This window comes from Salvia hispanica, chromosome 3 (genome assembly GCF_023119035.1).
Source record: "Salvia hispanica cultivar TCC Black 2014 chromosome 3, UniMelb_Shisp_WGS_1.0, whole genome shotgun sequence".
NCBI lineage: Eukaryota > Viridiplantae > Streptophyta > Magnoliopsida > Lamiales > Lamiaceae > Salvia > Salvia hispanica.
In genome coordinates, this window is record NC_062967.1 from 44,830,003 (window position 1) to 44,845,485 (window position 15,483).

Consider the following 15,483-nt stretch of genomic DNA (forward strand, 5'->3'; position numbering starts at 1 on the left):
GAAAGGGGAGAAATTGTTTTTTCATTTTATCTTTATTTTTACTATCCAACTCGTTGCTATTTATTTATTTATTCTAGTAATGACAATTAAACTCCTCAAAATGTCTATCACATTTCTATGCCGTCTCATATTTCCATTTTCGCAAACTTCAATGATTGAAATAAATTTGAAACAATATTAGTACAAATTACTAATCACACTACAGGTTGCATGTCAACTATATGATATCAAAAATGTTATAATCCCCAAAAAGAATCATGACATTACTATAACTATAAATGTGACAGAATGTTACAAAATCTCCATGCACAGGAATGAACTTACTTGATACTGCTCCGAATTAATAACATACCTATAAAAGTGATATTGCAGTTGAATATTCCTAAAAATGTTTAAATTCCAGGTTTCAAAAATCGGTAAGTAAAGGTCTCGAGTACATTCTGCGTTACATAAGATCATCAAGTTGAGCCTGCAAGTCATGTATTGAAACCATATTAACATTTTGCATGTCTTCGGCAGAATACTCGGCCTTGAGCAAATTTAGCACTTGAGTATGCGCTTCGACAATATTGGTCCTGTAAATTGGAGGCAACAACTCTCATAAAGCTTGAAAATGACGATGACTCGTACACACTCTTGAAATGCGAGGAAGAGTATCTCTACCTGATTGGTTTGAAAAGTATAGAGCGTGTGGTGGGGTTCTGGAGATAAAGCTTCATTTTACCTGTAACTCCTGGCAGCTCTTGTTGAATAGCAGATCCAACCTGTTTTTAAAGGAATCCAGTATGTACCCAGCAGAGCACATTGTGTTATACACCTTCAACAAATTAACCATGTTGTTGCTTTCAAAGACAGCAGTGAAGTTTGCATATATACCTTCTGAACTAGTTCGACTATTTTCTCTGGAGTTGCAAAAGCCTGATCTTTGAGTGGCTTACTAATGGCAGACTCTGGGTTGTGACTGCCCGAAGATAATGCTACTTTGACTGCAGTGACCTTCAGGAATAAATGATACAGTATTAGGACTATGCCAGAATTTTGTACAGTGGAATTGTATTGTACAGAATAAGCCCAAATGGGAAAATCCAACTATGCATGAGCTTATAATGCCCAAAGCAAGTTCTTCTCCTAAACATGCAGAGAACTGAATCTCTGCCATACCATTTTATCTAGTATTTCTCTCTCTCCCTCTAATGAAAAGATTTCAGAATCAGCACAGCTCTAAGTTACCATCACTATATTTTCAGAATCAGCTATTCAACTGTTCATGTAAAGCTCAAAACAAAATATGACTAAGTTTACTGATTAACAGAGGAAACAAAAAGATTCAATGTGAAAAACCTTGGTGACAAAAGACAACATAGGGTCCACAACCAGCTTGGTCACCAACATAATAAACTCCTCACAAGTAGCTTTGAGGTTTTTCTCCAATTCCTGCATGTGAAGCAAAACAAATCTCTATTTAAATGGTGAAAAACTTGTACGCACAAACTGCCAGATTTCTGTTTCTAATGTATAATGAACAATTTATACTACTCAGTATATTTTAGCAAAAATTAGAAATGACATGGTGTCAGAATTTTTATTTACCAAATCTAGACAGATGGAACATATGAGAAATCATCTATATCAACTTAGAGTGGTGGTGAATGAGAGTACAAAATTTTAACAAATTTTAGTTTACCTTCTTGGCATCTATTTGACTTTCCAAAACTCGGGGAGAGAGAGTTCTGGCCAGGGACGTCGACCTTGACCAGTCAAATAGCGAGGCCTGACCCCTAAGAATCCGTCTCAAATGCTCCTAGAAAATGAATTGAAGAAGGTGACAATTCCATTGCAAAGTAAAATATAAACCAATTTTTGCAGTCTCATACCAATCACTGAATAATGTGAACATTGAGATTCCTTCTATCATGTACCATGGCAGATGCCAACATCCTTCAAAGTTCAAACTAAAGTAGTGCATATCTTCTGATTTCAGACAATGTCTGAATTGCCAATTCTGAACGACTTTTATGTTAAAAAAAAAAAATTCCAATTTTATCAAAGTTTTTAGACTATAACTTAAGCAAATTTCTATTACATTTGAAAGAGTTAGTATTGATCTTTTTAAGCAGATCCAATAGTTCAGCAGACCGCAGCAGCCACTAGTCTTTTTTCCCATACAGATGTGTTTTCTCAATACCTTAATGTACCAGGTTGACAAATTAGAACACAAGTGATAAAAACTCATGATTTGAACTTATCATAATACTACATACCGTATTTTCAGAGAAGAATTAAAATACAAGTGTTAAAGAAGTATTAATGCAAGACTAACGTGCCTGCACAATAAGTTAATCAACAGAGAAATCACTTATAGATAAATGGTCAATGTGTAAAAACACAGACTTTATCCATGTTAAGAGAGTCACTTATAGATAAATCAGAGAAAACAAAACACTCTCCAATGCAGATCAGCTTAAACCATCTGTTTCTATATGTTATAAAACAACCAGCATCAGTGGGAATCAGTACCAGCAAATGAGAGAAGTCAAGCTCCTTGTGTGTGACTGAGAATTCAATATCAAATGGGGCAATCTGCAAACAGAATACGAGTATAAGATAATAATAATGAATAAAACTACAATCACCATTCTAGTTACAATCAAACATAAATTACTACCTGCTCTCTAAGTATAAGAAGATACTTTATGAGGAATAATTGTCCATCCATTGCAGATGACCTTTTCGCAATTTGTTTGCTAGCTTTCTGCCAGATCAGATATAGCAGGAGTTGCCAAAAGGTAAATGCATTTAAAAAGAGAGAAATGACATTAAATAGAGTGAAATGTCAGATAACATCATGGTCGGAAACTAGTATAGAAATTAGAAGCTTAGGTAAAATACATCTATTAATGATGAGTACAAGTGCCTAAAAGTTCTACACCAAGTAATTTTCATAGATAAATCTCAATTTAGTCATGCATGAGATGCTTCTTGAAGAAAATATTGAAGTGAGGTCTTCTCCTTGAACCACTCACCTGAATGGATGATGCACAAACTTCTACAGCTTCCTGGTATAAATAAACAGATAAATAAAATAGCCAAAAAATTTATCTCTAGCTGTCTGAAGATAGACAAGAACTAATACCTGTGCCAAACCAGTAAAAACTGCTGGTTCTAGGCATCTGTATAGTTTGGACAGACAAGATATAGTTTTCTCAAGCGGAGGGTACCAAGTTCTTGAAACATCTGAGCTTTGAGCACTCTGCAGACAAGAGGAACATATTACTAATCTCTGATTCTTTGACAAATGCATGATATATAAGAAAAGCAAGCTAAATGAGCTAGAAAAAAAGAAAAGGAATGGTTGGCATACATGTTTGAAATGATAAACACACTAACAGAGCAAATTAGAGACCAAGAGCCAAATAAAGGTTCGTGCATTCTCAAAATAAAAGAACACATGGTAACTGAACCATGAGAAAGGTTGAGTAGAAGATAGTGAAGTCAACAAAAGGAATGAGATAAACAATAACAGGTAATTAAACACTTACAGATGATGTTTCTGACTTTGTCTCGGCTGATTGCCCCAACTTAGAGGGATAATCTAGGTCTTCATCCGTAGGAAGGTAGTTTGCGATCTAAATGGAAAACATACATGTTACTTTGATCGAAGTTAATTACTGTAGACAGTATCTTAAATGTTGAGGTTATTTCAACTTGTATTGGTCAATCTTTCTTTCATCTAGAGTAATTCTTTATTCAAGTGAAAGGTCAATTCTCGGACTAGAAAAGGATGGTCATTTTCACTTTAAAATTTAGTTTACCTACTATATTCGGACATAGTTATTCCTGATTCCAGAAGGAATCAGTACTTTTAACATTTTACCCACTCCTCTTCTTGCATCCTAGTACTAAAGCACTCAAATTCGTTACACAAACTTTCTATTTAAGAACTTCAACGGTTCAACTAAATGGGTGAAATCCCAAAAATGAAAATCATGGCTTTATTTGTTCACAATGAGTGCTGCAAAGTGACTCTGCTCACTAGAATGAAATTCCAGACTGTAGGATGCTTTTGCTTACATAGTAATTAGGACATACATAACGAAAACTATCCCAATATTTAACGAATCAAAGCTCGTCAGAAACTGAATGTCTCAACTAGGATCTACAGAGATATAAACTACCTATCATTCAAACAAAAAAGAGTAATGTTCTCTTTGAATTTCTTTAGAAAGAGAGACACATTGTTTGTGTCCCCTTTAATCTTGATTCACTCTACCCTCATTTTTCTCCATACAATAACAGAATGGTGAACAGAAATAAAAGAATGTATATCCAATATATTAGAAAATGAAAGAACATGTGTAAGAGCATGATAAAAAGATATAGGTCATACAGTCCGATTAATTCTCAGGATGCAGTAGTTACCTCATCATGGATGTGGGTTCTAGCACGAAAAGTCAAACGCTCATGAACATCTGCCAAAATCCTCTCCAGTGTTGGTCGCAATCCTGCTAGTGATTCACCTCGTCTACTTACTTGTTCTGCTAGGACTTCAACTTTGAGAATATCAACAAGTTCGCAAAGAATATCAAGGTTTGCTTCGTGAATGAGTTTTGGACGTAAAGTATCATATAAGTAGGTACACCTGTCAAATAAATAGAATTCTGAATAAACAAAATATTAGAAAAGAAACAAATGTAATGACATGCTACTGTGACTGGTGCATCTATGGCCAGCAAAGATCAGAAGTTATTATCAGATAAGGATTATGTTTATCTACATGGCAGATGGTGAGAATTATGTAGAGTACATGTGGATATTTTACATTGCAGGTATATGAAAACTTGTTTTCTGTTTAACTCGCGAATGAAGAAAATATATGACTAATTGAAAAACATTAAATTTCAAAGACTTACAGTGGATCTATTAGAGGAGCCAAACTTGAAACATCCTCCGATGATGAAGGGAAGAAATGATCAAAAAGCTGATGCTCAAGTTGACATACCTGCAGTTCCATTTCTCTTCATAATCATTGAGCCATAATATCAAATATCTGACGTAATGCGTTATGATGAAAAAAATCCCAAGGAACAATCATCACATTCAGGACAGGCCCATAGCAACAGATTCCATTGTACAAGCACAAACCAATCAATGATGTTTTGCATTTATTGAAATTTCAAACAATGAAAAAACTCACAAATGACCGTTTTGAAATAAAATCTATATTTTCAAAAGAAGTCATTTGTCACCATCTTCAGCTTTGAATTGCTAAGAAAGTGATGAATCAGAAACAATGGATCCTAATAAATTTCAGTAGAGGCCAACATGTTTCTTTGACCATAAATGCCACATACAAACTCAACCACAGATAACCAGCTTTTTATGCAACATTTCCTTGTGTTCTTTATTATAGTCACAGAAAAAGTTGTGAACCCAGTTTGAACTTTGAAAAGGTTCCCAATAAAACCAAGTTAGTCTGTTCTTATTTTTAGGTATTGTCATCCTATATCAAGCTTCAATAAAACAGTACACAGCACCAAACACGTTCCTATAAGGCCTGAAACTGTAAAACATTGAGCTGAGGCGGATCGACAAGTGAGGTCAAATAACATTATCAAGCCCCAAATGTCATAACTAAAAATTAAATAGAAGAAAACAGGAAGTTTTATATTCAATCCCACATATTGAAACTACCAACAACTTCTACAAAGATTTCTAATTGCCGCCCAACTTCCACAAGTTCTCTGAAACAAAACAAACCAGTACAAGTTTACAACTAAGTTATCAAGCCAACCTGCATGAGGTATGCACAACCAGATCTAGTCAATGATGGCAAAGCTTCTTTTTTTGCAAATTCAGAGATTCGTTGCTGAACAATGCCCCGAACCTGGAGCCACCAAAAAAATGGAAACAATAACAATCTTGTGTAATAGAGGAAAAGAAAAGTGATATAGAAAAATAATTAACTAGAGTGGATGTGATGGCCAGGTACAAGGATCTCATTCCACTCACCAGTAAGAGCCTTTGTTCACAGTAAATCTTGTGGCATTCCATGAGCATCTGAACATATTCCTTTCTTGGTTTTCTACTTTCAATTTCCTCCAATACTGGCTTAAGCTGAAATTTTCACTTCTTTTAGTCTTTGAAATTAATATCATCCTAACATTTTTTGCAATTAATACAAGTACAGAAAGGTGTCGAAATGAAAAAAAGGCATGACAGTCTACATTCCTAACCTCATTTGCTGCCGCTTTGAACCGAACATATATTATAGATGCCTCCACACCCTCAGAGACAGATGCTTTGTCACCAGAGCTGCTTTTGATTGCAGCCTGGACCTACAGTGAACAATAAAATTGTAATGGATACATCCATTGTCCACATTACAGAACTAGGGACACCAAAACCATAGCAATGCGCCGAAAGTTTACCTGAGCAGAAGTGTTTTTTAGAACAGAGAGTACATGAGAACGAATCATCCCTAGAGCACGAGACTGTAATGTTCAGAAAACAGTTGCATATATTAGAGGCTAGAAGTCCACACAAAGCATAGTCAAGGCCAGAACTAGCTATCCCATATAATAGTTCCCCTTGTGCTGCACTAGATGTCATTCATAGTTCATACCTGAAGTTGTCGAAACTTGACTAAGTAAACATTGCACTCAGCATACTGTGGGTTGTTTTCAACATACCTACACATCAACAAAAGTATTAATTGAATAAAAAATTGGGGTACTAATATTAAAATTCAACACACTAGCAGTTCTGTCGAACTCCAGCATTACTCAGTCCGATTTCAGAATCTTCTTATTTCAGTATTCATATGTCATATGACCACATTATGCATAGAGTGATATATAACTCAAATGGCAAATCTGACCTGTGTGATATATAATATAAGTAGTAATCAAGCAGATACCAACTGCAATAAATAAGTCTGCTGCATTAATAGTCACTTACGATATGCAGTCGTCAAGTCTTTTGAGCAAAGGGAGGAAATTCTCATGTGCTACATTCATGCTTGGTGCATAGAAACTGGTTGCAACCTGCATAGAGGTGGCATTGCCAATCCTGAAAAATAAGTCTCTCGTGTTCCATGATTGCAGACTTATTTTAAGCAGACATGGCTAAGGGAAAAAATACTCAATGTGATGACTAAAGCAAAAGCAAACTAGGAAGGATATGATCAAATGTACTTTAGGTACTCATAACGATTGGGTGTATAGCTCCACTTTCAGGTGTGACGGGAACTTCTCAAAAATATTTCATCAAGGGATGAAGATTTTGGCTCATAATGGATTACCCACAGGAAACTGTTCATGGCAAGGTAACCCATATTTATTTATCTAAACAAGGAAGGTGGTCCATTAGTGTACGCCCATATGGATCAATCTCACAGATGATTTCAACCTGAAGTTTAAGATCACACACTCCCACACTTAGCTTATATCAATCTCTCACCCGCTCGTAATGAAACATCACTGTAAACTACGACCAAACATATGTCAAACTGCATTAACATGAAAGACTCGGGCAAAATAAAATAACCATTGAAATGATGGTAAATAAACAGACAACTCATATTTGTGGCCTATTCTGGAGGAGAACAGGAATTTTTTAATTATCTGTAGAACCCGCAGAGTAAATATGTTGTAGAGAGTCTTACAGACAAAAACTGGGTTTGTTAGGTTCACAAATAATTCATAAAGTTGGGTTGAGATTGATGAGTGATCAAAATACTAAATATCAAATGGGATGTTAGTCCGCTCAACAGTCAACAGAAAGACCAGTTTCTGATTATATACATGGAAACTTAAACAAGTAATACCTATTAAATATAATGTGAGATGGAGAGTTCAGTTATGCAGGACACAGAACCATAAGATCTCATGATTCGTGCATGCTTCAAAGATTTGGTAACACTATGGTTAATGGCAGAATTAGGAAAGTTAAATTGCTTTAATGTTCTACAAAATCAAATATATATAGAACTATACTCCCTCTGTCCCACTCTAAGTGACTCATTTTCCTTTTTGGGATGTTCCCACTCTAAACGACAAATTTCTTAAAATAGAAAAATCTATCTCATTCTCTCTCCTACTTTATTCACTCTCCACTTAACTCACAAAACAACACTACATAAAATCCTATACCGAATTAGAACTGTTCCAGTTAGAGTAGGACGGAGGGAGTAACTGATTAAAGTTCCAAACGCAAGTTTCTAAGTGAACTATAGGGTGAGTGAAACAATATATACAAAATTATAAGCTAAGAGAATATCCTCCAGTTCTGCAGCTCTTTCCTTACTTCCCTTCTATATAATCTCAATTTTAGTTAGAATTTTTTCATTAGGGACAAGTCATCCCCAAAGAAGTAGTAACATCAAGGATTCCAGCTGCATCTATAATGTTGTTCTAGATTTTAAAACACACCAACCAACTCTAAACGAAACACTGCCCTACACCAGCGCTAAGGATTTTTCGTAATCCTAATAAGACCGCCAATTCATTTTAGGACAGAGTGAGTCAGTGATTAACAATAAACTAGAATGAAATTCATAATTTACTATGATAGTAAGCACAAAATGCAGCATTTTCCTATCTGAAGTGCAAGAATAAGGATATTGTCAAGGACTATAACAGTACAAACAGATCCTGCTTGTTGAACATGTTCATTTTTCCAGGAAAAAGTCAATAGGAGTTTAGAATAGCTGAACCTGCATGTCAAAGACCATAAATCAATCCTAATTAAATTCAAACCATACATTTTCCAGCTCATCGAAGTAGTTGAGTTTAGCACGAAGTGATTCAGCAAACTCGATTAGCCTTTGCTTCTCTACTACCTGCAACATGAGTGACAAATAAACATTATAATTATACTTCCAAAATTTAACTAGTCACCAAGCCCAGTACTTCATTTGATTTATCATCCTTTTTTAATCAATTATTTTACATGGATCAGGTAGCTAGAACTAGCATAGAGCCTGCAGGATATAATTGATGGATGGAATTCCATAAGCCTTAAAATGTTATACCTCCAAATCTTAACTACCCAAAGACACTGTTTCACTAGATCTGAGAGAAACAATAATTAGAAAAGTACCAGCCGGTCACATGCATCATGTAGAGTTTTTGTCTTGGTTGCAACAGCTTGATGCTGCAGTTGTAGTTCATTAAATAATTCAAGTGTTTCATCCACCTGTATCAAGTCATCCAAGCAATCATTAGTTGATAACTGAGTTTAAACATTAAGATAGAACTTAAACAAGCTACGACAATAAGAAGATGGCATATTGCCTGATTGAGTATGGTGTCACATGTCTGTATTCTCTCTGTTAGAGTCCTCACATAATGCTGATATTTCTCTTCCGTCTAAAGAAAGAAATGAGCACATTAACTGCAACAAAAACAATTTTCAACCAAGGGATTCACAAAAACAGTAGAAAACTAAGGTAACCTCTGATTTCATAGCTGCTTCCAGATCAGCAAACCATTTGTAGAACTGCAAGAAAGAAAATTGAACCAAAAATTAAGTAATTCACAGAATAATCTTCCATGAGAAAAAAATGATACAAATGTACAAGCCATCCTTAATGTTCATAATAATCTAATTATAAAATAAAATTCAAACATAGGTCCCAAATTCTTTAGGTCCCACTGGAAAAATGGAGAAGGTGCGGGAACCATCCCACAAAAAATTTCTCATCTTCCTTTCCATTAATCTTGCGATACCTCTAAATTATATCTGAAACAGAGTCTTTGGATAAATACTAACTTTACAGGATATACAAAATAATGCAGTCATTCTGATTAGTGATCTCCCTGACAAAAATAACACTGGAAATTTATAGTAAAAATGAACCGGGACTCCTATTCGCGGGTGGAGGGAGTTTATGGCGAAAAAAGTACGTAAAAGGGGATACATATACGGCGAGATCATATGTAGCTAATGAAGGCACTGAAGCAGCACCTGATCTATCAACACACAACAGCTTTAAAATTGACCAAATACGTAGTACCAAGCATAAGAGATCAGAAATCGAGTTGAAGAGAGGGAGAGGGCAGCAACCTGTTCCCAGGTGGAGGCGAAGTTGTAGCCTTTGGAGATTGCACCGGATTTAGCAAGACCAGCCATCCCCGGACCCACCGGCGAGGCTGCAGCCATTTTTCAATGTTCAAGCGGAAATCTCGTACCCGATTACCAACTACAGGGCCATGAAATGCGTAGTAGAATGAGATCGGGCGATGTGGTACAGTATTGATCCAAATATGATCAAATTACGAGGGTTTAGAGATGTGGGGAAGAACAAGGAACAGCAGAGTAGCTGATTATGAATTGGACAACGAAACCGAAATGTGTGCAGACGACGGTGGTGGAGTGTTGTAGATCGGGTGAAGCTCAGGGATATGGAACAATTTAACCGATTATAATTTTTCAAAATTAAGTTTTCATTATTTTTTTTCTTCAAATTAAATTTTCTTTGACTTAAAATTATTATTTTTTTCAAAAATTAAATTTCATTAAATTGAAATTGACTTATTTATCGTAAGTGCTACTTATGTAAACTTCTAGTATTAAAAACTGCATCGTTCGAATAAAAAAAAGGGCAATTTATCTCGAAATACACGAACTTTTATGATTTTCTTGAATTTGCTCTGTACTTTGAAATCTACTTATGAAAATTTCAATAAAAAATTTAGATTTTTTTTAATTTCACTAGATTTCTAATAAAATCATTTAAAACTCAAAAGTTTTTAAACTAGAAACGAGTAGTAATCTATATATATTTATAAAAATTTATGGTTTGTCCGCTATTAAGAGTCTTATTTTAAAAAATATATTATTTAACTATAGAAATTATATATTCAAATAAAATTTATGTACAAAATACTTATATAATCATATCAAATTACAAAAAATAAAGCATTATAATTCATTTGGTGGGAAAAAAAATACTATCAGATGATGATAACTTATCTTGATTAATCCTAGATAATGTAATAAGAATGATGTTTAGTAGATCAAGATATGAAAACATATGGAGTAATTATTTATGTAATTTATAATAAAAAAATAAATACTATTAGATAAGATGTAAAAAGACTGTTATATCCGCATGAACTAATTATGACTACCGATTTAGGTTCATAGTGAATTAAACTTAATTAACCATTAATCTATTTAATTATTTTGTCAATCGTTTTATTTGATTTCATTAACATATTAAAGTAACTTAAATATATAATTAATTAAGTTAGATTAAATACATATCTCTAGTCTCTTAAAAATAGAAACTGCTTCATTTTGGGTCGTCTCTAAGAGAAATTTTCTAAACTTCTATTTGAGGACATGAACTCCACAATTCACTAACACTACTTTTACTATTTTTTCTTCTTCTCTCTTACTTTATTCATTTTTCTCTTTTTTTTTCTTACTTTACTAATTTATCTCTGTTACTTTACCAATTGTACATTAAAACCAATATCATTTCAAAAATTTCTATTTTTTAAGGATTGAGGTAGTACATGTTTTAGGACAAGAGTTTTGTCGGTAAACACATAGTAGAGTCATTTTGTCATTTTAATACGTTCCATAATAGTTAAGTCATTTCTCTTTTTAATAAAAGTCAACACTTTTCTTCTCACTTATTTTCCTTCTCTCTACTTTATCCCTCCTCCTAGTATCTTTTTATTTAATACTACCTCTGTCCCTGAAAATTTGATACAGTTTACTATTTCGGTCCGTTTCTGAAAATTTGATACACTTCACTTTTACCATTTTTGGTAGTGGACCCCATATTCCACAAACTCATTCCTACTCACATTTTATTATAAAACTAATACTTTAAAAGTAGGACCCACATGCCATCAATTTTTTCAACTCACTTTCCATTACATTTTTTAAAATCCGTGCCGGGTCAAAGTGTATCAAATTTTGGGGGACGGAGGTAGTATATTACATCTATTTTTCTTAATCTTCGTGCCAAAAAGAAATGTCCCTATTATTATGGAACGGAGAGAGTACGTTGCGTAACCTTGGAACACAAATTCGAACTTTTCACAGTTCGTACTAGAAATTTCAAATAACATGCTGTACATGTCAAGTATATAGACATCCCACACACAAACCCAATCACAGATTTAGTGGTCACAACTAGGTATATTTTTTACAGTTCCTCTTTTGATCTTATTGTATTTTCAAGTTTTAGTAGCAGTAATTATTTTATAGGCCGGCGTCAAACGGGACGCCGGCTGAAGGCAGCCAAGAAGTGCCGCCGATGAAGTTAGCCACCGTAAATTTGGTAGCATCCGGCGTCGTAATAACATGAAACCCGGGCCAGCTGACCCTTCCGGCTGTGGCCGCCCCGGGCCCCATGTTCCCATACTCAGCAAAATACAACGTCTTGTAGGTGGAGCCACTGGAGCCCTCCCACTCGATCCATCCCCGGCGGGAGACCTCGCCGGCGATGTTGCTCTGCATCACGACGGCCCTGGAATACGCCTTCCACGGCCGCCCCAAATAAAGGCCGAAGGAGCTCTTGGAAGTGGAGAAGTCGGAGCCGACGGTGATCCTGCAGTTATGGACGGAGAAGCCCGTGTTCTGGCCCGGGTCGGTGCGGCCGTTGGCGAGGATGGCGTTGAAGGAGGCGCCGGAGCGGGGGCGGCGGAAGATGAGGCTGCAGCTCTGGAAGACGGCTGCAGCGTTGCCGAAGATGTAATCGATGGTGCCGCGGATGTCGCACTCGCGGTAGAACTGGCGGAGGGAGAGGGCGTAGAGGGTGTCTTGGTAGCTCGAGATACTGCACCGGTACAGGACGGACCGGTCCGAGGCCACTGCCAGGGCGATGGCCTGGTGCCCCTCCGGCCCTGCCGTGTTCTCGAACCCGATGTCCCGAGCTATGAATCCGTCGCCGTGCACGGCTGTTCAATGGAGAAGATGTTGTTAATTACTTCTAAATGATTATCAATTACTAACTACTTTGGACTGCCCCTTAACTTTTACTTTTTCATACTATAACCACTTAAAAAACAGGATGAGCCTTCTGAATTTAGTCTTTTCCAGTTTTGGTGTTCAAATCATCCCAAAATGTGCAAATAATATAGTATTTCCTTCGTCCCATAAAATTTATCACATATTTTTAATAAATGGAGTAGTAATGTAATGCGAGTTGAAAAAGTTGGTAGAATAAGTTTTATACTCCTTCCGGTCCCTACAGAAGTCCCATTATTGACCAGCTCGGTTTTAAAAAATTGTTTGATTTTGTAAATGAAAATGGTAGAAAAAGTTAGTGTAATGTGAGATCTACTTTTATATATTAGTTTATAATTAAATGTGAGTGGAGTGAGTTAGTGGATTATAGGGTCCACTTGCTAAAAATAGTAAAAATGAAATGAGACTTCTAATGGGACCGGACAAAAATGGAAAATGGAACTTCTATTGGGATTAGAGGGAGTAATAAAATCTATCAAGTGGTAATTAGTTAGTGAAATATGACATCGACTGCAAAAATTAGTAAAAATAAAATGTGATGGACGAAAATAGAAACAAGTGTGAACCTTGATTAATAAGGATAACTCTTACTCTGTTCATAGAACCGTGAAGATTTTGCATAAAAACGGATAATATCATACTAATATGCATTGCCGAACCCTGTTTAAGAAAAAACAAAAAGGAAAGAGAGAGAGAGAGCGTACTAAAAGTGGCGGAGCCCTTGAGTGAAGCCCCCTTCCCCACACTTGTCCCAGCAGTGATGATGGTAGCATATTTGCCATCGCCAATCAAGGTGATCCCATCTTTATTCGTACTGATTTTCTCATTATAAGTCCCGGCCTTCACATATATCACATACCGCCCTCCTCCGGCAGCGTTGATCGCCTCTCCAACACTCTTGAAATCCCCACTCCCGTCCTTTGCCACCACCGCGTTCGCCTTCACCGCATTGCTCTGCAGCAGCTTCCTGTCCGCGGCCGACACCCACGCCGGGAAATCTCCCCCTTGGAGAAGCCTCCGCCCCTTCCGCGTGATGCGGTTGGCTAGGGCCAGGGAGTTGCTGGTGAGTTTGGAGAGATGGTCGATTTTGTTGTACATCTCGGCCGCCTGAGCCTGCGAGTGACCGTCTTGGATGGCGTCTCGGCAGGTTTCTTGGAAGGTGAGGGCTGCGCTCAGCCATGTTTGGATGTCGGATTTGTGGGTTTTGGGAGATTTTTTTATTAGTTCCATTGCTTGGTTCAGCCGATTCAGAGACATCTCCATGAGCTCGTGGCAGTAGTCTGTGCATTTTTTACATGACGAGATGAAATAATTAAGATGAAGATATTATGGTGAAATGTGACTTAGGTAAGTATTCCCTATGTCTAGTTAGATGAGAAAGCAGAGTTTTTTTTAAGTTGAAATGGATTTCAGGATGACAAAAAGTGATTGTTTTTTATAATATTTGGTGTAATTAATGAAGTTAAAAATAAAGAGGTCATGTCCTAAAATAGAAACACAATACTTTTAGCACACAAACCATGACAACAATAATTAAGACACATTCTTTGGACGAATGGAAAACTGTAGAATTTTATTTAACCAACTCAAAAATTTGGTTAATAGTAATAAATAAATTTTACAAGTATAGCAATTTTATTAGAGCCCAAAGTGCATGGATTTTAATTTCAGCACAAAAAAGAAAAGGAAAATGGTGGTATAAATTTATGTCAACAAATTCGTTAACCAAAATTCTATCCTATGAGTATCATTATAAAATTAATCTAAAGTTTTTCAATAGTACTCTCCAAATAAAAAATTTGAGTTATTGGCATCGAAAGTTTGTTAATTTTGTTGGTTAAAAACAAACTTTTGCTATATTCACATAGTACGACAATTTACCTAATTATATACAGATTCCATTATAAATTACTATCATGTTAAAGAAGAAAAAAAGTAACAATTACTATATAAATAAATAAAACATCAGAGAGAAGAGGGGTTTACCCATGGAAGTTTGGATGAGTTGGTAGTTGGGGGAGATGGAGTTAGAGGCAAATGATTGAATTCGAGGCATCTTGGTCTGTGAGATGGTCTCATTAACAAGAAGTGACAAAAAATCAACATTTGGATCCTTTGATCCTAATCTTGTCAAAGTTTGGCCACACAATGTTGGATATCTTGTGTAACCACATTGACCCCTCACAACCTCTGCATATGCTTCATTCCCTGCCCATGACACTTGACACAAACATGTTATTGCTAAAAATAATACAAGTAGTACGGTATATTTTGATGAATCCATCAGTCTCCAAATGAAAGCTTGAAAAGTGTTTTAGTTTTTTTTTTTTTTTTTTTTTGCTTTAAAAAACAAATATAGACTAGTGTGAATAAATGGTGAATGAGTTGCTGGGCTTTTTATAGGGTGAAAGATGAGTGCATGCATGTCGATCTCGCAAATTAGTTTAGGAGTCAATTTTTATTGAGCTTGACATGCATGTCCAATCACTATGGGTT

At 35.9% G+C, this 15,483-nt stretch overlaps 2 protein-coding genes across 2 annotated transcripts; both read right to left on the reverse strand.

Annotated features, from left to right (window-relative positions):
* Nucleotides 1–239: 239 nt before the first annotated feature.
* LOC125210298 (conserved oligomeric Golgi complex subunit 3) lies at nucleotides 240–10,396 on the reverse strand. Its single transcript, XM_048109852.1, has 23 exons — nucleotides 10,016–10,396; nucleotides 9,454–9,523; nucleotides 9,294–9,368; nucleotides 9,100–9,195; nucleotides 8,762–8,839; nucleotides 6,958–7,043; nucleotides 6,623–6,689; nucleotides 6,429–6,491; nucleotides 6,234–6,335; nucleotides 6,010–6,114; nucleotides 5,792–5,884; nucleotides 4,911–4,999; nucleotides 4,420–4,639; nucleotides 3,540–3,626; nucleotides 3,134–3,250; nucleotides 3,024–3,056; nucleotides 2,666–2,752; nucleotides 2,518–2,580; nucleotides 1,685–1,801; nucleotides 1,342–1,434; nucleotides 877–996; nucleotides 664–764; nucleotides 240–575 (listed from the first exon to the last, which is right to left on the reverse strand). Exons 1-23 carry the CDS (start codon nucleotides 10,159–10,161, stop codon nucleotides 446–448), a joined length of 2,238 nt encoding a protein of 745 aa, XP_047965809.1. The 5' UTR covers nucleotides 10,162–10,396; the 3' UTR covers nucleotides 240–445.
* Nucleotides 10,397–12,027: 1,631 nt separating this feature from the next.
* Nucleotides 12,028–15,336, reverse strand: LOC125212178 (pectinesterase-like). The gene is made up of 3 exons (XM_048112270.1): nucleotides 14,974–15,336; nucleotides 13,692–14,267; nucleotides 12,028–12,917 (listed from the first exon to the last, which is right to left on the reverse strand). Exons 1-3 carry the CDS (start codon nucleotides 15,269–15,271, stop codon nucleotides 12,220–12,222), a joined length of 1,572 nt encoding a protein of 523 aa, XP_047968227.1. The 5' UTR covers nucleotides 15,272–15,336; the 3' UTR covers nucleotides 12,028–12,219.
* Nucleotides 15,337–15,483: the final 147 nt, after the last annotated feature.

Bases quoted from the DNA above. Each gene is read 5' to 3' on its own strand.
- LOC125210298 (XM_048109852.1), bottom strand. From the start codon at position 10,161: ATGGCTGCAGCCTCGCCGGTGGGTCCGGGGATGGCTGGTCTTGCTAAA. The intron at 2,581-2,665 runs GTAGTAATTTAT...TTCTGTTTGCAG, and splicing joins TTCTTATACTTAGAGAGCAG to ATTGCCCCATTTGATATTGA. The intron at 997-1,341 runs GTTTTTCACATT...TTATTCCTGAAG, and splicing joins TGTTGTCTTTTGTCACCAAG to GTCACTGCAGTCAAAGTAGC.
- LOC125212178 (XM_048112270.1), bottom strand. From the start codon at position 15,271: ATGGATTCATCAAAATATACCGTACTACTTGTATTATTTTTAGCAATA. The intron at 14,268-14,973 runs GTAAACCCCTCT...AAAAATGCACAG, and splicing joins ACTCATCCAAACTTCCATGG to ACTACTGCCACGAGCTCATG. The intron at 12,918-13,691 runs GTACGCTCTCTC...TCCATTGAACAG, and splicing joins CAAGGGCTCCGCCACTTTTA to CCGTGCACGGCGACGGATTC.